The sequence below is a fragment of the Gorilla gorilla genome, chromosome 10 (genome assembly GCF_029281585.2).
Source record: "Gorilla gorilla gorilla isolate KB3781 chromosome 10, NHGRI_mGorGor1-v2.1_pri, whole genome shotgun sequence".
Taxonomy (NCBI): Eukaryota; Metazoa; Chordata; class Mammalia; order Primates; family Hominidae; genus Gorilla; species Gorilla gorilla.
In genome coordinates this window covers 73,611,108-73,633,523 of record NC_073234.2, presented here as the reverse complement: position 1 = coordinate 73,633,523, position 22,416 = coordinate 73,611,108, and the positions used below count along the sequence as shown (strand labels likewise).

General features: G+C 37.9%; 1 protein-coding gene across 26 annotated transcripts in view; it reads left to right on the top strand.

The window, feature by feature from the left end:
- The window catches only part of PPFIBP1 (PPFIA binding protein 1), a 171,553-nt gene that overhangs the window by 127,152 nt on the left and 21,985 nt on the right, over positions 1-22,416 (top strand). For 4 of the 26 annotated variants that reach the window (XM_055357885.2, XM_055357891.1, XM_055357887.1 and 1 more), the window contains exons 8-16: positions 3,631-3,723; positions 4,052-4,144; positions 5,525-5,639; positions 7,717-7,749; positions 9,742-9,803; positions 13,208-13,292; positions 16,014-16,168; positions 20,275-20,390; positions 21,271-21,327. In XM_055357885.2, coding sequence (XP_055213860.1) covers positions 3,631-3,723; positions 4,052-4,144; positions 5,525-5,639; positions 7,717-7,749; positions 9,742-9,803; positions 13,208-13,292; positions 16,014-16,168; positions 20,275-20,390; positions 21,271-21,327 — 809 coding nt within the window. The remainder of the gene's footprint in view (positions 1-3,630; positions 3,724-4,051; positions 4,145-5,524; positions 5,640-7,716; positions 7,750-9,741; positions 9,804-13,207; positions 13,293-16,013; positions 16,169-20,274; positions 20,391-21,270; positions 21,328-22,416) is intronic. The other 22 variants (XM_031000857.3, XM_063694100.1, XM_063694097.1 and 19 more) reach the window with 7 other exon arrangements.

Here is a 22,416-nt window from a genome sequence, read left to right as displayed (position 1 = left end):
ATACATTATCCACCATAGGAAAGTTCTTTATATATTTGGAAATAACAAGTTTTACTCCACTGCTATTTTCAAAATTAAATTTTCTGTCAAAGATTCAATTACAGTGGAAGGTCTTGGTATATGTCTTGCTTCCTCCATAGCAAAAGGAAATCTTTCATTTGGTTCATGTTTTAATCTTTTTTTTTTTTAAGAGATAGGATCTTACTGTGTTGCCCAGGCTAGTATGGAACTCCTGGCCTCAAGCAATTCTCCCATTTTGGCCTCCCAAAAGCACTGAGGTTATAGGCATGAGTCACCATGCCCAGCCATGTTTTAATTTTGAAACTCTTTGTCAGTCGCCTGTGTGAGCATGTTTCTCATTTGATCGAAGCTGGGGCTCTTAAAACAGGACTTAGAAAGTTGCCCAATTTAAAATTCTTGGTTTTGTATTTTCTCTAAAAATCTCTTTGATATTTTCCTCTTTCCCCTCTTTTTGTCAGGTCCTAACCCCATAGTTGCAGGGTAAAGTAATAGTAAAACTCAGTCAACAGATGGGCAACATGGCAGTGGAGCTAGCTCTGCTGCAGGGAAGAATTGATGGTAGATATGGATAGAGGTAGTGTTCTACATTGCATCCACAAAGTCAAGGGGAAATATTCACCTGTTGTTAACTTAATTTGTATATGAGATGCTAACCAAATGTTGGGACTAAATTGCAGTAGATGTGTTACTTATTGTTGTAAGCGCCTAGGGTAATATTTATATCCCTTGAGTTTGGCTGCTTTTTTTAATCAAATTTCTTTTCCCCCACTTTTTCATTGTTTCACTCATGCACTCTCAATCACATACAAAGTGATCTTGTCATCAAACTTCGAGTACACTCAATCCCTGATAATCTTCTAATAAAAATTCAGTGTTATTTCTAAAATGTATGCACATACCCGGAGATTAGAGCATATGTGGTAAACTTTGTGATGTTACATATGAAAATAATTAAAATAATCTTCAACATTAAACTAACTTGAATATTCTCATGTTCTTGTTATCGTTCCCTTAATAAAAATATTTTCCTGGGTGTTTCATGAATCCATAATATTTAACTTTCTCTTAGAATTTTAGATTATTTGGATATTAATTTCCAAGAAAATATTGGCATGGGGAAGAAGTATAGGCATTTCCAAAGGACTGAGGGTACAAGTCTTTAAACTTTGGAAGATTCAGGACTTGTCCGTGGAATTGCTCATGGGAGATGATTAGCATCATTCAACAGTGCCCCCTTGTGGTAAGAGCATACATGTCAGAGACTGAGTTCCTGCAGGAGCCCTGAATTCTCTGAAAGGGAAAAGAGAAAGGGAACAGGAATTTTCTTTTTTAAAAGGACTGAACTTCTGATAAGAAATTGATTGAAATAGTTTTTATTCTGTTTTTTAAAGTTTTACATTAGGGAGCCATTTCCAGATTTTCCAGCTTGTGTTGTCAGGGGAAGATGTGATTTATTTCAGGTTGGAAATTTAGACCATATTTAAAGTATTGCCATGAAATATAGTTGAGTAGTTTTTTGTTAAAACAGATAAATTATCCCAGTTTACAATTCCATTTTTTTCAGTGGTTTCTTCTTTGCACGAGCAAAGAAGAAAGGAAGCTGTAAAATACAATAGCAGATAAGTATTCAATGGTATTTCTTAGCAATGAGAAAGTAGGAAAATATATATTTAGAAAGATCATATTGATGAATATCACTAAGGACTCATATTATGCAAGGATGATTAGCTTAGATAACTGGGAAAAGCTGATTTTTTTCTTTAGACTTGATTTCTGACCTGTTAGTTGAGGAATCACAAATATGTTACTGAATAATGTCAAACAGTTCGTGACCTAATTCATAAGAAGAAAATAGATATCATCTAAGTGAAATATTGTGCCATTATTAAGGTGTAATTGTATAACTATGATAGGTAATATTTTGCCCCATTTTATAAGAGACCACAATTTAAAAGCCTAAGGGTTTACTGGGAAGTGTATTTTATTGTAGCATCCCTCCCTTCTCTTAGCCTTTGTGAACTTGAATCATTACACTTGGAAGCTTAAAATAATTTCTATTTACAAAGTTTTATTTCATATAGCATTGTTCTACTTGTAATTTTTGGCATTCGTGGATAATTTTGTCCTGTAGTCTATGAATTTGTGATGCAGGAATACATGCATGTCTTTGTAAAAAGAGAGAAGCTGGCCGGGCACAGTGGCTCACACCTGTAATCCCAGCACTTAGGGAGTCCGAGGAGGGCGGGTCACTTGAGGTCAGGAGTTCAAGACCAGCCAGGTCAACATGGTAAAACCCCCGTCTCTACTAAAAATACAAAAATTATCTGGGCATGGTGGTGGGTGCCTGTAATCCCATCTACTGGGGAGGCTGATGCAAGAGAATCACTTGAACCCTGGAGGCGAAGGTCGCGGTGAGCTGAGATGGCGGCACTGCACTCCAGCCTGGGTGACAGAGTGAGACTCCATCTTAAAAAAAAAAAAAAAAAAAAAAAAAAAGGAGAGGGAGAGAGAAGCAAAAATATAGTAACCATTGTAGGGATCTTTGTGGCTTGTAGTAAAATAAGTCATCTCCCACGCAGGGTATTTGAGTGTCTCTTTTGGAGGAGTTAATATTGCTTAACACTCTAATTTCCTTTCGTACTCTCTGGGCTCTTGGACAAGTTTTGTGAGCAAATTGGTCCTTTAAAAAGTAGCACTAAAATAAAGTGGCAGTAGAAAAGGTGCAAAATTGTGTTGTGTCATATAAACACTAGGATTGGTTTCTCTTTCATTTTCTAATGATAAAATTAGGTGAACTGCAGGGCCCTCATCCACTTTCCAGTTGAAAATTGTCATTAAACTTACAGTAAACTCAATCCCTGATAATCTCCTAATAAAAATTCAACACTATTGCTAAAATGTATGCACATACCCAGAGAATAGAGAATAGTTGAGAAACTTTGTGATGTTATATATGACGATAATTAAAATAGTCCTCAAAATTAAAACTGATTTGACTATTCTCATGTTCCTGTTATTCACTTAATGAAAATAAAACATTTCCCTGGCTGTTTCAGGAATCTTAAGGATTCATGGCTTAAAGGATTTAATTTTCATTCCATTCTCCCATATTGGGTTGACGAGCAATCCATATTTTTGTGGACAAAGGAAGAAATTACAATTTTTTTTAAATAGCCATGTATCATTGAGAAGGTTCAAAAGGTAAATGGCTTTACTAAAGAATGTGGTATATTTAAAATATGAAATAGCATTCTATGAAATAGAATAGAAATAGCACTCTGTGAAATAGCATAGAGTCATTTTTAGGATAGAAATATCTGACAAATAATAGATATTACACTACCTTTCTTAATCAAAATTATACTCACCTTTTATTTTCATAAGCCCATCACTTTAAGGCAGACGCATTGGGGATTTAAACGAATGTTTTAAATGGAAAGATGCTTTCGTTCTTAAGGAGGTACATTTATTTCCATTTGTCTCATCTGATTCATACAACTTTAACCCTAGGAGCTGGTGACTTCTTAAGATTTCCAAGCTGCTATTTTATAGGTATAGGTAACTGTGTTACCACTTTCCTAATGTACTTTCTTGTTTCTTCTTGGACAGGGGCTGATTCAGGAGATCAATGATTTGAGGTTAAAAGTTAGTGAAATGGACAGTGAGAGACTTCAGTATGAAAAAAAGCTTAAATCAACCAAAGTAAGTTTTTCTCACAGGTTAACGTTTTCAAACAAATGGCATCACTATTCATCTATGCCCAATAATATAAATAAGATGTTTTCTACTTAATGTATGATAAAGAAGGTATTTTAAAAGTAAATGAAGTTTTCCCCCCAAGCTGGAAACCTTGAATTTAAACACCACTGATCTGAATTTAAAAACAAGGCTTAACTCATCCGACAGAACATAACCTGCCCTTTCTCTGAGTTGTATCTAACCTCCTTTATAAACTGATACTGTTTTCTCGGTTATTTAGCTTGTCTTTTTCTATCTGTAGTTTTCTTTCACTCCTCTGTCTCTCTACCAGTCTTTAATGGCCAAACTTTCTAGCATGAAAATCAAGGTGGGTCAGATGCAGTATGAAAAGCAGCGGATGGAACAAAAATGGGAGTCACTGAAGGTGTAGTAGACGTTGGGTGATGGGGTCCATGGCCTGTTGCTTTCTGGCTTGTGTTGTTTTGCTGTGATGATGTTTTTAGTGGCATGTGCATTCATTCTGTGTGTGTGTCACCTGTTGATTAAAAATCACCTCAAGCTGATTGAAGGGACAATGGGATCCCTGATGTTGTTTTCAGAAATACATGAAATAATTGGTGAAAAATAATAAACAGGTAAAAAGAAAGAATTTATAAATTAATCTCTTAGACTATCTGAGACCCAAGCCTAGTAAAATAATTGTAAACATTCGCTTGTGAAAGAATTCTGTTTCGTATCCACAGTAGAGGTCATTTTCCTCTTTAGGGACTTTCTTGATGATAAAGGTACAGCAGTTGACATTATCATGACTATGAATAGAAATGACTGCTGAGAAGCAGCACGGTGAGAACAGGTTCACACTTCCTGCTAGTGCTACTGAAGACTTTTTGTACTTGTCCACTCTGCTCCTACCAGAAGTCAAAACTATAGGGCCAAGTGCCTCACTTCATTGGAGAACTACATCTTCTCATAGTACTAAATGTAATAAATGTATCTTTAGAGATTCTGAAAGCAAAATGTGATGTTGAATATAAAGCTGTACTTCTTAGCATTGCATAGCTGTATTTTCTGTGTTAAGTACAGCCAGCAAAATTTGTTTGCTAAAGCTAATTCTTTACTGAAAGGAAACTGAAAAATTTAAACATGAGTACATAGAAGGATGGACCTGAAATCTTATACACAGTTGTATAGTTAAAAATTAAAAGAGGGCTCCACTATCTGTTTTCTAAATTTATTTTTTCCCATTGTTGTAGGAGATTCTGTCCTTTTATCTTAGTGATGAGGGTGAATTATTTAGTTCCCTGATTTGGCTAAAGTTGTTCATGACTTGCTACCTTACCCATGAATGAAACTCTGTGCTTGTCAAGGAAGCATGAGTGCCAACTTGAAATGCCGAATAAATGTCAAGCTAGTCTTTTCCAATCTGCATTTTATTTTGCTTTTATGACACTAAATATCTAATTTGATTATCTTCCTTGATTAACTTGGTTATATTTTTAATTTAATGTAAAGATTTAAACCTTAGGGCTATCCCATCCCTAATTACTCTTTAAAAGATCTCTTTTTAATTTGATTACAAAGAAACTTGAAATAATTATACCATAACTATTATAAACAGGACTTCTGCTAATAGTCTTGCTTTTTGCTTTTCATTGCCCTTGTCTGATTTCTGATGCTTGCATCTAAATTCTAGTAGATTTGTTTCATTCATAAAACCTGATTATTGATTTAAAGAGCTAATATGCTCTTTGATGTTCTCTTTTAGTCATGATCTGCTATTTTTAAATGAATTTGTAACTTGTAGGATGAACTGGCATCTTTAAAAGAACAGCTAGAAGAAAAGGAATCTGAAGTAAAAAGGCTACAAGAAAAATTGGTTTGCAAGATGAAAGGAGAAGGGGTTGAAATTGTTGATAGAGGTAAGAAGATATATTTCACATTTATCATCTCATTTTGTTAAAGTCCTCCAAAATCTGTAAAAGAAACCAATGATAGTCAATGTATAGTTTTAGTATCAAAGAAAGAGCAGCAGAATCCAGCCAGGCCCAGAACCACAGGGGATTCTCCAAGACTCTTTACTGTGACTGGGAATCCATTAATTTCCTCTTCAGCCGCTGGAAAAGGGGAATTCTGTACTTTATTTGGTGTTTAAGATTACTAGACTGTAAATTCTCATCACAAGGATGGACTTGTCTCAATTGCGATGCAAGAGAATTTATGCCAAAGGAGTTAAAAAGAACCATCCCTGTGTCCCGGGATCGTTGCCCTCAGAACTGAAATTAGATAAAGTAAGGGACTTAGAAATTGTTCTGCCCTTTTGAGAGAAGAGAAAAATGGTTCTGTATCTTTGGAAAAATTAGTAAAAAATTTATACCAGGGATTGAGCCCTCCACCTTTTAGAAAAATAGGCTAATTCTGTTTTTGGAAAAATGCATGAATTTGTCCAAACTTTTTTCATAACAGAAGAGGTTTGTTCTGAGTATTATATGGACCATAATTTCTAACAAAGCAGATTGTGCATGATAGAAAATAGCCCAAATGAAATACATTTTTAAAATTATATTTGGAAATATAATGTGCATAATATCTGACAACACTAGGTTAAATTTAACCTTTCTTTGTTATTATGAATGATGACTGTGGCCCTACGAGATACCAAAGCAATTTCTGAGTCATTCAAAACAGTACAAATTCCAGTTAGCGTAGCTTTGTTACATTTTTATCCATTTTATGAACATTAGTAACATTGTCTGTCCAATGAGGGACTTGAGTTAGATTATCTCTAAAGTCCTTCTTGGCTCTAGAATACCATGGCCTTATATACCTGCAGGTATCACAATTCCCTGTCCGTCAGAAAATTCATCAAACCTGAGGAAAATGGATTCTCACCAGCAACCGCTTCACCGCCCCACCCCATCACCTACTGTTTGGCATATATATAATTGTGTATTGATAAGGGACATTCAGAAACAGGTCATACTGATCATGCTTTCAGGGTTTTAAGAATAAAATGGGCTGGGTACAATGGCTCACACCTGTAATTCCAGTACTTTGGGAGGCTGAGGAAGGAGGATCGCTTGAGGCCAGGAGTTCAAGACCAGCCTGGGCAACACGATGAGACCCTGTCTGTACAAAAAATTTCTTTTTAAGATTTGAAATTTTTAAATTTCAAATTTCACCAGGCATGGTGGCTCACTCCTGTAATCCCACCTACTTGGGAGGCTGAGGAGGGAGGATCACTTAAGGCCCAGGAGTTCGAGGCTGTAGTGAGCTATGACTGTGTCACTGCACTTCAGCCTGGGCAATGGAGCAAGATCCTGTCTCTGAAAAAAAAAAAAGAATAAAATGGCATCACAGGACTTGTGGGCTAGAAGATATTAGAGTATGCTCCCCAAAGTCTGATCTGAGGACTCGAACCAACCTGGGAACTGCGTGTTACCAGTGCCCACCAGCTAACTACGGGGATTGAGAGCAAGTCTTTAGAAAGCTCATGTCAGGGTGATATTGGGATAGCATCTAACTGCATCCTCACTGGACTCATCTTACTGGACAGGAGATAGACCCTTTCCGTGTTGTTGAACTTGAGTGGTGAGTTGCATGTGACACAAGCAGTGTTCTAGTCACATTCAGGAGGACCAGGTATCAAACCGTGATGGAAATATAAAAACAAAGTGACATTAACTAGGTTTTCATCATTTATGGTATAAGAAGTGCTTGTAGTCCATAAACCTAATTTTAATGTGAGAAAATCAAGGTCCAGAAAAATGAAGTGACAGAGGTAGTAACTCAAATTTAGGTCTTCTGTTCTCTTTCTAACCTCACATAGAGCATTATTATACTACCAATCCTGCAGTCACAAAATAGTGCTGAAAAAGTTTTTATGAGGTTAGATTTCCTTTATTTTAGGTAAAAGGAGACTAAATCGTAGTGATTTAAAAATATTATTTATTGTTGTAATGTATGCTAACTTCCAATCCAATGGGTTTTCCTGCACAGATGAAAATTTTAAAAAGAAGCTCAAAGAAAAAAGTAAGGTTTGGTGCATTTCCATCAGCCTTTACATTCACCAAAAATACTACCTTGGACTGTTCTTTGCATGTGTTTTAAAACATTTCTCTCACCAAAGATGTAAAGTTGCTTCATCGATAAGCCCTCCATTTCTTCAGAGTGTACACAATAGAGGGTGGATAATAAAACAATAAGGTAAAAGATTATTTTGAAGATTTTGTCTGATTCAACCTTTCCGCTCTACAGTGTACAACAGGGCACACAGCACTGTGGATGTAAGAAAACATTTTCCCTGCAGTCTAGGTGATTCAGGGTCAGAGGAGAAAATAACTTTTATAGTACGAAAACTCACGATTTTAAAGGTTTACCAGAGTTGAAAGATAATTTTGAAATTTGCTTTTGCTTTTCAATGTTTTGAAGTCCACTATTTGTCTGGGATCTATTAGAAGCTCCTTTGAACATATTCTGTTGTTACAACAGAGATTGAATCCAGCTGATTCATGGAGCCTGAATATTTAATGCAACATTAAGATAAATCCTGCCAGGCATGGTGGGAGGATCACTTTTGAGGCCAGGGGCTCAAGACCAGCCTGGGCAACATAGTGAGATCCCGTCTCTACAAAAAAAATTTAAAATTAGCTGAGCATGGTGGTGCATGCCTGTAGTCCCAGCTACTCAGGAGGCTGAGGTGGAAGGATCACTTGAGGCCCAGGCATCTAGGAGTTTGAGGCTGCAGTGAGCTATGATCTTGCCATTGTACCATGGCCTGAGCAGCACTGACACCCCATCTCTTAAAAAAAAAAAATTAACTCCTTAGGGGCTCTTTCCCCCAGACGTTAAATTCTCAATTCCTATAGAATATATCTTAATTGAAAATGTTACACCAATGCTGAATGATGCACCACTGTTTTAAAACTTATCTTAAGAAGACTGGATGTGGTGGCTCACTCCTGTAATCCCAACTCCTCAAGAGGTTGAGGTGGGAGGATCACTGGAGCCCAGAAGTTCAGAGCTACAGTAAGCTGTGATTGTGCCATGCACTCCATCTGAATGACAGAGGAAGATGCTGTCTCTAAAAAAAAGTATTATCTTCAGTAATTTTTTTTTTCTCAGAAGCAGGCAACTTTAGCTGATTTTTTTTTCCTGTTTGAATTTTTTAGTTTGTGATTTCATTTTGGAGTGACTTTTCATTTATTTATTTATTTGAGACAGGGTCTTGCTATGTTGCCCAGGCTGGTCTCAAACTCCTGAGCTCAAGCAGTCCTCCCACCTTGGCCTCCCAAAGTGCTGGGATTACAGGCATGAGCCACCACACCAGGCCCTGGAGTGACTTTTCATCTTTAAAATATATAAGTTTTTTATTATTCAAGTAACATGCTTTTGTATTTGAATATCAAATTTTAAGGAGAATCACATTCAGCTTACTTTGGCCTTTATGTCTTGAAATCTATCTTAAGGTAGTATTGGAAATGAAGTTTATAGATGAAGCAAAGTACTTATTATCCTTACGTATGGAACTACAACCAGCTTCTTAGCATGACTACTCATGTAAATACTACAAGCCATCAGGCACTTACCGTTCATTCATGCCTCTATCTTGGTTATAACTATCATTTTCTCTGCTTTTGTCATTATATATACCATTCATGGCTTTCACGCACTGCTTTATAGATTCCTGTCTTAGAAACATTATATTTTTATTACTATAGCACTGAAATTTCATCTTCCGTGTTCTCATGAAGATTCTCTTGTTGCTTTAAGAGAGGATAGCTAGTTCTCACACACCCTTGTTTTCTTTCTAGAGTGGCAACTGTTCAGGTGAGGTAGAAGATGTCCATCTTTTCAGATTTTTCCAAAAGAGAATATGGGTGTTAAATGTGCCCTTTTTAAAGAATAAATGAAAGAAATCATTAACATCTTTACCTTAAAATATTTCAGTCTGGAGAGTAAATAACTTCTTATCACTGTCACACATGTGAACTAAACTGACTTCTGATTTGATGTTATTTTCAGACATCGAAGTACAAAAAATGAAAAAGGCTGTGGAGTCCTTGATGGCAGCAAATGAAGAAAAGGTATCCAGATGAAATTTAAATATACGTGTGGATGTTTTTTAACACCATTTTGACCATTCCATGCAATTTCATGAGCTATGCCATTTTAAAAGAACATGCCCAGAACACTGCTGGGAGTGAGGGGCAGGTGTGCACACTCCCAGGTGGGCTGTATGCACAGGAATAGGGAGGAGCTGCACTGGCTCCACTGAGAACTCCTGCCTCCATGAATTCAGAAAATGTTCAAACTCTCTGATCAGTTCCGCATATTCACGTGACATGTAAGAGAGAGGATACATTCCATAGTACCTCCTGTACGTGGGCACTGAAAATTCTGGGCTAACTTGTGGGCCCTGAAGGAGCTAGCTTGACAGCCTCAGCTTCATGGTCATGTTGGTTTTGTCCTCCATTTACTCATTATTTCCTTTACACTCCTGGCCTGTTTCACATCTGTGATTGTCTCTGCTCTCCTGAGAGATTAAATACCAGAAAATAGCAGCACGGGCTTTACGTTAGCTACACTGGCTGCATTCCAAGGTTTCCACAGGTTCCCCCCCGCCAGTTGGTTCTTGTTATCCACATCTGATGTTTCGTCCTGCTAAGGGCAGGGATGCAGTTACTGCATGAAAGCAGTGGGTTTCTTCGTGGCTTATCTGACCACGTATCTAGCAGGCAGCCGCAGCTGTGTTCAGCTGATGTCATCAGAACTTCTCTCCCCTTATCTGCCTGAATGAATAGAACCAGGGGACATTTTCCCAAAAAGAAGAGTCATTTCAAGGAAGTAAAAAACAACAAAAAGTCAAAGAACTTTAGCTTGATCTTTTTCTCCCATCGTAAGTTTCTTTCTCTCATTCTTGACTATTCTGTTTTTCTTATCTCCTTGTTTATTTTTGCCTTGCATTCTCTTTATTTGCTCTTTATTGCCTGGAAGTAAACTGATTGCCATATCTACTCTTATAGGTTCCTTTTTGCTAATGTTTCCCACTATTGAATTAAAAAAAAAGTAATTAGCAAGCTGCCCACTGTAACTTTTATTTTTTTTTAAATCACTGAAATTCATTTTGTTTTCATTTCTGTCCCTCAAAAAGCAACAGCAAACAAAATTCCCAGTGTTGAATGAGGGCTTATGAGATGCTCAAACTGTTAGAGGGGCACCCAGCATAACATAACTTCCTCGTGGGGTCGGGGATTCAGAAGACTTCAAAGAGGACATAATTTGAGCAAATTCTGGGGAAGAGCAAGAGTTGTTCATCAGGAAAATAAAGGCTTCTTAGGCAAAGGGTCCATGAATCAAAACTTGTCTCGAGACCAGGTTTGAAACAGCGCAGTGCATGCTGGGATTGTGCTGGAACATGAAGTGCAGGTGGAGTAGGGGCGTGGGGCTGACCACAGAGCTAAGTCAGTGGGCAGGCCACTTCGTACACCATGCTCTTGATTTAGGGTCTTAGCTTGTAAACCTTAGGCAGTGACATGATTACATTGCCATTTTAGAAAGCTAACTCTGGTAGCAGAATGGGAGAGTGAAGACAGATAAACAGTTAAGAGTCAGTTAAAATAGGTGAGAAATGAAGAGGGCTTGAAGTAAGGCAATAGCAGTGAAGTGATAAGGTGGGAAGAGCTTTTAGAGAAATTTACGGGTTGACAAGATTTAAGATCTCTGGATTTGAAAAACGAGAGAAAATTTCTGGTTTGGGCAACTGGGTGAATGGATGGTTCTCTTAAGGAGTTAAGGAAATCCAAGCACAGACTCAAGTACTGAAGGGAAAGAATGAGCTTAATTGTAGATATAGTCTATTCAATATGCTTATGGGACATTCTAAAGGAGATTTCTTACAGAAAGTTGGAACATGAATCTAAATTTTAAGATTAATGTAGAACTATAGATTAGTGGGGAGAGAGACCCATCAATTTTAGGAGAAATGCAGAGTTGTAGATTGGTGGGGACTAAGCCACAGTTGATGTGTCAGTTAGCTTTTGCTTTGTGACAGGCCACATTTATTATTTCTCATACTTCTATGAGTTGGCTAGGTGTTTCTTCTGATCTCAGCTGGCTTAGCTGATGTCTACAGTCAGCTGGTGGCTTAGATGAGACTGCATGCATAATTTAGGATAGTGTCACTCGCATGTCCAGTGATTGACAGCCTAGTTTAGGTTGGCCCCAGCTGGGAGGACTAGCCTCTTCTCCAGATGGTCTCCCATCCTCCAGTAGACTAGGCTAGACTTCTTCACGTAGTTCCTCAGGGTTCCTTAGAGCCACACCACAGGGCAGCCACAAAGGGCAAATGTTATTCAAGCCTTTGCTTGAATAACATTTGCTGATATCTCTTTGGCCAAAGGCAACCACATGGCCAGGCCCAGAATGAGAATGGGAGGCGCTAGGGAGGCCATTTTCATAACACAGTTGAGCACATGGGAAAAGCAAAGCAGGTCATGGACAGAACCTGGAAGCTCTAGCATTTTATAGTCCAAGAAGATAATGGGGGTTATGGAAGTTCAACAGCTATCTGGTCAAAGGATTGAGAAATAAAAATCGAAGAAAAGAAAGAGTGGATGGATAAGTGAAAGGAGAAGGAAAGAGTGGGGTCAGTCAAGTGCCATATGGAGGTCAAATTAGAAAAAGGTTGGGGCCGGGCATGGTGGCTCATGCCTGTAATCCCAGCACTTCAGGAGGCCAAGGTGGACAGATTACTTGAGCCCAGGATTTCAAGACCAGCCTGGGTGACATGGTGAAACCCCATCTCTACAAAAATACAAAAATGAGCTGGGCATAGTGGTGCATGCGTGTACTCCCAGCAACTCAGGAGGCTGAAGTGGGAGGATGACTTGAGCCCAGGAGGTTGAGGCTGCAGTGAGCCAAGATTGTACCACTACACTGCAGCCTGGGTGACAGAGCGAGACCCTGTCTCAAAAAAAAAAGAGAAAAAGGATGAAAAATGTTCATTGTTTTTAATAGATAGGAGGTCACCTTGGTAGAGTGTTTTAAGAGGGGAGAAGCCAGATGGTGATTAATGATGGCTAATAAAGACAGAAGATGGGGGTCTTTCTTTTAAGGTTTGACTTAGAGAGGAGAGTAATTGAAGCTGACTTTTTTCTTTTTTTGTTTCGTGTCTTATTACCTTGTTTTGTTTTTGTTTGTTTAAAGATGGCAGCTAAAGGATAGGATCTCTAAATTTAGAGGTACTTTGCCCATATGTTTAATGTATGTAGGAAACATAGTCTAGTTATTACCAGTTCTCCTAAAGCTTACAAGTATTCTTTAAATAATGTAAATAATTCACATCTGCTTATTCTTTTTTTTAAATGCTCTCTCGGCAGAATCATGCGTATTCTTTATGTAATTACTATTCTTTATGCAATCCTTTATGCAATTACTATTACTCTTTTAAGAACATAGGATTAAAGATTACAATTTATTTTATTCCTAGGATCGGAAAATAGAAGATCTTCGACAGTGCCTGAACAGGTACAAGAAAATGCAAGATACGGTGGTACTGGCCCAAGGTAAAAAAGGTAGAGTGTAGCTCTAAAAGTTTTTCTACTTTGGTTGACTCTAAGTGGCTATAAACTTACACATTTGGCCTCAGTTTCTTTCCTGGATCATACCCATTGTCCCAAATTAGGTAGCTAATTCATTAATTGAACAATTAGGCAACTGTACTCTGCCAGAAAGTGTCCAGCCTGAGGAGTGAGTGTACTGTAGAGTCATTGGTCGGGGAGTGCCTCTCTAAGGAGTTGATGAGATAGCATTCCAGAGAGAGAAAAACGACAGTATATGCAGAGAGCCTAGGGGGAAAAGAATGTGGCATGCTTAAGAAGAAGAACACCAGTGCAACTGCAAGGTGGTGGGCAGTGGGGAGAGGGGATGAGATGAGACCATAATGATGAGCAACCACTGGTAGTGCAAGGGGTGGAGTTAAGCTCTTGCTCAAGTGCAGAGGGACTCACTGAAGGGTTTTAAAAGTCAGCAGTGGTCAGGTGTGGTGGCCTACGGCTGTAATCCCAGCACTTTGGGAGGCCAAGTTGGGTGGATCACCCAAGGTCAGGAGTTAGAGACCAGCCTGACCAACATGGTGATACCACGTCTCTACTAAATACAAAAAAATTAGCTGGGCGTGGGGGCAGGTGCCTGTAGTCCCAGCTACTCAGGAGGCTGAGGCAGGATAATCGCCTGAACCCGGGAAGCGGAGGTTGCAGGGAGCCGAGATTGCGCCATTGCACTCCAGCCTAGGTGGCAGAGTGAGACTCAGTCTCAAAAAAAAAGTTAGCAGCATGACCTTTGTAACACGTGGGCCATGGAGGGAAGTGAGCAGTATTGAGAGCCGCAGAAACCAATTCAGAGATTTGCAGTATTCCAAGTGAAAAAATCTGGTAGTTGCTGATTGGGAATATGTTATGGTTGGATTGACACAGTGGTGTAATGAGATAGAGGAGGAGAGTGAAGAAGGGGGAGGAAATCAAGAAAGACATTTCCAACTAAAGCAACTGGGTAGGTGATGGTTCCATTGACTGATATGGGGAAGCCTAGAGAAGGAACATTGGGCTGGGTAAGGGGGATTGAGTTCAGCTTTGAACATGGTGAGTTCAGAAAAACCCTGTAAGACAGGTACATAAAGAGAGTTGTGCATTTTGTTGTATTTATTATTATTTTATCTGCAGATGGGCCAATTGGCCATCCACAAATGTGGAGGAAATTTGAAAGTGCTCTTGTTTTTTAGCAATGCATAAATAGAGTTATTTGCTCGCAACGTAAGCACTGGATATAAACAATTCTTTTGGAAGGTCCCCATGAAACACTCAGATTTTGAAATTTTAATTTTGATGAGTTCACAGAAAAGGAAAATCCTGCTTTGAATCAGGATTTTTGAAAAAAAAATTTTTGTACACAAGGTCTGGCATAATCGACTTTATAAATATCTGAGTGAGCAAATGAACCTCTAATAATCAGTGTTGACTAGCAATTCTCGTCACTCAGCATTTTCCATGCCTTCAGAAGAAGAGTCTCTATCCTATGGAATATTGCAAATTTGTAAGTGATTAATTTTTACATATGCATGGCATTTAAAATGTTGTTTGATTTTATAGAATTTCAAATGTCCAATTCTTACGTTTAAAACCAAGGCAGAAAAAATTAATTCCTTTAATTAGACTATATTGTAAAACATTTGGAAAATAAAGAAAAGAGATAAAAATCACTCGTAATTGCACTGGCATGATCACTATTGGCATTTTTGTGTATTGTTTATTTCTAGCTTTTTTTACTGTGCATACAAACATGTAAATAAAAGAGGTAGTTTTTAACAATGTACAGCAGCACAGATTTTCTTAAACCCTTGAAAACTATGTTCTGTTCCAATAAAGAGTTGTATAAACAGTGATTTCTCACTAGGAGTTATATTTAGTTAATCCTCATACAATTCTAATAACACTAAATTCTAATAAAATTAGAATAACATTCTAGTGAAACCTAAATTAAGAAGCTGTGGTCTGATTAAGATCTTTAAACAAGTGTATGATTTACCATGTCATATTACTTGTAGATTAGAGTGTTAAGTATCATTTTTTTCTGTTTTTAAAAAAGAATATCTGGCACTGCGCTGTTCACCATTTAATCCTTTTGATTTCTAGAGATGTAAAAAAAAATTCTCAAGTTTGCAGCTTTGGTGAATATGTGGTTGCTTTTTTCCATCAGACGTTTTTTGCTTTAAAATGGCATAAAAGGATCCTCTTGAGAGATCAAAGATCATCTGTCTTTTTGTTTTTTCTGTTCTCCTATGTTTTTTCAAGAGCACAGCAGTGATGAAAACTAAGTTGTTTAAATGGGACTTTGTTGCTATTCACAATTCATTTTTTGTACCAGGTATTCTTCGGTTTGAATATTTCTACACTAAAATTTGTAAGCCCCTGATTTTAAAACAAAGTTACAAGAGAGTTGTTGGAAAAAGTTAACTTTTAATTTTCTTTCAATCTGATGAGTCAATGTATCAAGTATGACTTTGTCTGTTAATATCACAGGTACCCACTGTGGCCCAAGAGCCCTTGGCCTTAGTTTCAAATGCTGTTTCCTAGGTCCTATGTTGTTGTTTTTCAAGGGCTGCCAGGAGAAGCTGACTCTGATTTTTGAGGATCAGAAAAAATTTTATATTCATTATAATTGGGATTCTTATCTTCTTGTAAAAGTGAAATATAAATCAAAAGCTGCTGTTGTCTTCTCTTTGCTTTGTCTTTTCCTAGGCAAAGATGGAGAATATGAAGAGCTGCTCAATTCCAGTTCCATCTCCTCTTTGCTGGATGCACAGGGTTTCAGTGATCTGGAGAAAAGTCCATCACCCACTCCAGTAATGGGATCTCCCAGTCGTGACCCATTTAACACAAGTGTTCCCGAAGAGGTATTAATAGACTTTCAGTATTTCCTTTATGTTGAAGAGACTGTGTTATTGAAAAGTTAAAACACTGCTCATAACATGAAAAACACAGGTTCCGTTCTCAGTTCCATTACCAACTCAAGTGAGGTTATATAAATAAATTGACTTTGGCCACTTCTGATGGTGACTCTGAAAGATAATTGAATAAAATTTTCTTCTGACTTCTTTAGACTTGGAAGAAGCAACTGGAGAGGAGTAAACAGTTATGCACTCCTTACTTTGCATCAAACTGGCAGGAAAATCTGTTTGCTCTCTATTGTACACCACACCGAAACTTTGTGGCTTCAATGACAGCATTTCTTTTGCTGATGACTCTGCACTTTAGCAGGGTTCAGCATGAGCATCTCGTCTCTGCTCTACTTGGCATCAGCTGGAGTGGCATGAAGGCCTGGGCCTGAGTCATCTGAAGGCTAACTCACTCATATGTCTGGTGGTTGAGGCTGGCCTTTGGCTGGGACCTCAGCTGAGGCCCCATTTAGAACAACTACATGTGACCGCTTGGCTTCCTCACAATCCTAAGGGTGAGCATTCCAAGAGGCCCGGGCAACTTTGCATCGCCTGTTATGATTTATCTCAGAAATCACATGGCATCTCTTCTGCTGTAGCCACAGGTCTACAGCCCACCCAGATACAAGGAGAGGAAACATAGACCCTACCTCTTGATGAACAACTGACAACATTACATTGTTAGGACACGTGGGATGGGAAATATTGGTGCAACCATATTTGGAAAATATAATCTACCCTCTGGCTACACCGCTTTACGTCCCTCTCCTATGCAAAATACACTCGCCCCCTTTCCGAAGACCCCTAAATCCCATTCCAGTGAGGCGTCAGCATCCCAGGATCTTGTCACCCAGACCAGGTCGAGATGTGGGTGAAGCTCCTCAGGTACAGTTCCTTGCGCATAGCTTCTTGAGGACTCTTTCATTGAATTAAAGAGCTGTGGATTTCAAGGACAGTTATCTGCCCTCCACACACCCATACGATGGTTGGATAGGCATAATGTAACTGCAGTAGCCACTCCCATTAAAAAGGGGGAGCTGGAAGGCTCACAGGTGTCACCAGTCCATAGCAATTCCAAAATCCAGCCAGGCACGTGTTGCCAATCTTCTGGGCTATTGGCTCTTCCCTCTAAGTCATGCTTCCTTTGCCTATATTTGCAGATGAGTAGTTTTCTCAGTTTTGTGCCTGCAGAAGTGCCCAAAGATATCCAAATTCATCTCTTCATTTTCCATTATCTCTGTTCCTTTGAGTCTAATTTAGTGTAATACTTTAAACATTTAGAATTTCATATGAATCATGTTATAATTCACTGCATTACAGAAGAACACATCCACAGCTATCTTTACCATAAGCCTATCTCTAGCTAAGGTTCCCTGTAAGGCTGCAGTGGGACATCCCATTATTTTTAGAGCCTTTGATGATTTTTCAGAGGTTCAATGAGACCGCACTACTGTAATCTTCCTAAGGTATTTTTTTTCTATTTTTATTTGATTCTAGTCTAGTCCATCCTGAGGTCTTAGCAAAGGGTTTTACAGCCACATCCTTGGCTCACCTGAAGACCATGTTTTCCTGATAGCCCTTGTGCTTGATCTTTGCCGTGAAACCATTTCTTAATTTTAGTGTAATTTTTTTTTGTCTAGAAAGACCGGGAATGGGAAATAGTTTCATTGTTTAAACAATCTTGGCTTCCTTATTTTAGCAGTTCCTTTTTTGGTCATTTCTCTTCTCACATTTTACTATAGGTAGTGAGAAGAAACCAAGTGGCATTTTTACTTTTATATCTGTTGCTGATAATTACACAATAAGAAGATGAAATTTGAATGGAATGAAAATGAATTCAAGGAGAAAACATTGAAAATTTCTCACTTAAATGTAGGAGAGGGCTGAAATATTTCGTTAATCAAGGAATTAGTTAAGGAATAAGAAATACTTTGGTGGAAAATATCCCCTAATTGTTAGATATATATTTATATTGAAAGCAAAAATAATATTTGACAGTCAATGAGTGTGCTGCAGTTACAGAACTAGTGTTACATGTAGGGTATACCCAAATAATCCCATATCCTTGTAGAAAAAGTCTTTGCTATGTGAATTGTAGTTTAATTACAGGTTTTAAGTTTGTAACAAGAATGGTTTGATGAGGATTGAGGGGGTTCAGCGACATTTTTAAAGAAAAGCCAGGAGGGAGATCTGAGTTTGGAGTTAAAGTCTTAAAGTTTGAAAAAGATCAAGAAAATTGATCTGTTAGTATAGTTATATTTTCCCCATGATTAGGAATCTCAAGAGACAAATGAACTTCAGGAAACAGTGATGATGGCTAAATAAGTTGCCCAGGATTCATCATAAAGATTCAAACTGAAAAGATTGATAGTTAAATAATCTCCTACTTTATAATAATTCGACTTCACGTTTTATAACCTTTTATTGTGTTAAAGGATGAGACCACCACTGAATAACATAAACAAAAATCACAAAGCTGAATGTATTGCTTACTTAAGTAAGTGAGTGTTCCCGGTCAAGTACATTCTCTTCTAGCTGATCATATGTAGAGTTTTTGGGACGGTTTGGAGCTCAAGGATTGGTGGACTTTCTGAGGCAAGTGAGAGTCGACATCCACTGTAGATGTGTGGTTACTAAGGTGAGACCGTTGCTGACTGGTTGGCGTGTAGAAGGGTGTTCACTGGTGTGAGTCCTTATCAGGCAGCTTTCAGAGGTGAAGAACTGTCACTGGTTGACTGGCAGGAGTTCATTGTGGCAAACTTTGTTCATTTTTTTTTTACTGAAATATTTTTCATTTATTCATTTATGATGTGGCCCGCAATCTAACTGCTCTACAGTTGTAAAAAATTATTGAAAACTGAAGTATTAAAATTATTTCACAGACTCCTTCCTTAGGATGCACAAAGCATTTGTTTGAGAAAATGTGTTATGCATTTTATTTGTTGCTGTAATATTATTGTTATCATTAAGCAAAGTGTTTTAAGTGGTAGCCACAAAGTCCATTGTAATTGGTTTTAATTACACTTTTCATCAATTATGTTAATTGAAATTAGTCAACTAGTACACACATAGAATAATAATTAACTGGCTTGACCAATGTTCCATATAAGATTAGTAGTAGAAATTAAAGTAAAAATGGAGCTTTTCGCTGGGCACAGTGGCTCATGCCTGTAATCTCACTTTGGGAGGCTGAGGCAGGAGGACTGCTCGAGCACAGAGTTCCAGATTAGCCTGGGCAACATAGGGAAACCCTGTTTCTACAAAAAAATTTTAAACATTAGCCAGCTGTGGTGGCATACGCCTGTAGTCCCAACTACTCGAAAGGGCTAAGTTGGGAGGATCACTTTAGCCCAGAAGTTCAAGGCTGCAGTGAGCCATGATCGCAGCACTGTACTTTAGTGTGGATGACAAAGTGAGACCCTGTCTCAAAAAATAATAATAATAATAGTAGAGTGTTGAAAGCAAAACGTGTTACCCAAATCTTACAATAAATCATTGCAACCTGCAGGGGTAGGCATTGTCATTCTTATTTTACAGAGGGTGAAACTGATGGATGCCTAGCGAAGTGATTTGCTAAGATCACTGATCACTTAGGCAAGTGTGTCAGAACCAACATTTCAGCCAGGGCTTAAGGTTGTTAGGATTTATTATTACTAGCTGGGTACAGTGGCACACGTCTATAACCTTAGCTACTCAGGAGGCTACGGCAGGAGACTTCTTGAGCCGAGGAGTTCAAGACCATTCTGGGCAGCATAGCAAGACGCCGTCTCAAAAAAAAGAAAAAAAAATTACTATTAACTTACTTAATGGTATACCGTCTTATTCACAATATTCAGTGTCTTATTCAGAACCAAGTTAAAAAGTTTCCTTCCTCCAGAATGATTTCCTTGATTAGTACTTCTTCTATATAGATGTTTATATTCTGAAATCATTTTATACAGTTCTGAACACTGATTATGAGATTTTGTCAATAGACCGTTTAATTTTCTTACGTTTATTTAAATTACTCTGTGGCTTGTGTTTTGTTTTGATTGATTGATTGATTTTTTGTAATTACATTACAGTTCCATACCACCATCTTGCAAGTTTCCATCCCTTCATTATTGCCAGCAACTATAAGCATGGAAACTTCTGAAAAATCAAAGTTGACTCCTAAGCCAGAGACTTCATTTGAAGAAAAGTATGTCATTTATTAACAGTGCAATGTAAATGTTCAAAAAAGTAGATCAGCCAAAGACAAGGATGTATTGCATTTATTTACAGACACAATTTTTACCTAGAGAAGGAAGAAACTGCAAGACGTCCACTGGGGGATCTGTAATCCGTTCTGTATTATGGAAATAAAAGGTGTGAAGCAGGAAATAATAAGAGATCAGGCTGGGGAGGTAGGGTTGTCAGGTTAGAAAGAGATTTTAAGGAACTTGGCCAGGTGTGGTGGCTCACGCCTGTAATCTCAGCACTTTGGGAGGCCAAGGTGGGCAGATCACTTGAGGCCAGGAGTTTGAGACCAGCCTGGCCAACATGGCGAAATCCCGTCTCTACTGAAAATACAAAAATTAGCTGAGTGTGGTGGCACACGCCTGTAATCCCAGCTACTCGGAGGCTGAGGCACAGGAATCACATAAGCCCAGGAAGCAGAGGCTGAAGTGAGCCGAGATCACATCACTCTACTCCGGCCTGGGTGACAGAGCGAGACTCTGTCTCAAAAAGAAAAAAAAAAAAGTTTAGGGAACTTGGATTTTTATATCCGAGGTCATAGGTAACTGTCAAAGGATTGTAAACTAAATAGTCACAGTCACGTGCTGTGAGTGCATTTGAAGGATGGGTCTGAAGGGGACAGGAAAAGGATACAGTAGTTTGTCTCTAAGCAAATAGAATGTTTTGCCAACATATTCCCAAATTGTCTAGTCTTATTTTAGGCCAAATAAAATAGGACATTTAAAAAAATAGAAATAACTTCCTTTGCACAATTTTTTGTTTTTGACTTATCTGTTCACTTAGAACATATATGGTCTTTTATTCGTGAAGTTAATAAATACCTTTTGTTCTTTACATTTTAGTGATGGAAACATAATCCTTGGTGCCACTGTTGATACCCAACTGTGTGATAAACTTTTGTAAGTTACATTTTATTGAATGTGAAAAATGTGATTGAGGTTAGAGAAAGAGATTTCTGTTATACTAACAATTACTAATATTAACAGCAAATGACCGAGGCTGTTAAATTACTGAATAAATTAATGTAGCTATAATAATTGGGTGGGGGTGAAGGTGGGGAGCTGTAAGTTTACAAAGAAATAATTTCTCATTTGCTATTATCTCATGCCAGGGTTTTGCAGGTCTCTAGCCTTGCTTCATCAGTTTTCATTTGAAGTTCAATGCTTTTAATTCATTTTTGCACTGACATATTTTGAGTCCAGTGGGAAGGCATCACAGGGAATGATGTGATGCTTGGAAAGCTGAGATGGGTTTTTTTGCACTTTCAGTTTTATGAACTGACCTAATATCTGTGTTTATCCAAGTTAAAGTCTGGATTAAATTAGGAAAGTCTATTTTCAGAGCAGTACTCAAAAATGAGATCTTTTCTTTTCTCACTATTATCTTTTACTTTATTTGGTAGTTGATACTTCTGGCAATACACCTAAATACAGAAGAAATGCCTTTTGAAAGTTTGTAAATGTGCATATTTATATTATTCTGTTTCGTAGAGGCAAATACATTACTTCTCTGTCATTCTCTCTAAACTGGTCACATACCTCTACCTTCAAGTTTTTAGTAACACCAGCTCTATATAATTGAATATTAATTATGTGAAAGAGAAAGTCTCTGGATGTTTATAGTGTCTCTTTGCCTTCACTAGGATAGCAAATGAATTATTATGGGCAGCATTAGGGATTCTTCTACTATGCTTTAATTAGAACTATAAAATGAATTGCTTTGCCAGACTCAGAAACGTGATTCCCTTGTGAATTGAAAAGTCAAACTTCCATTCTTTATTTTAATTAGAAGGATTAGATATAAATAGTACATGAGTATTTTTAAAGTTCCTAGTACATGCAGAGGATGCAGCACTAGTCCATGGAAAACACTGCTTTATTTTCGAATATTGACATCACAAGGCTAGTCCTAAGTGCTTTTCCATCTCTTCTAACATGTGCAGGACAGTTAGAATTATTGGCAGGACAGTTAATCACCCCTGCTTTTAA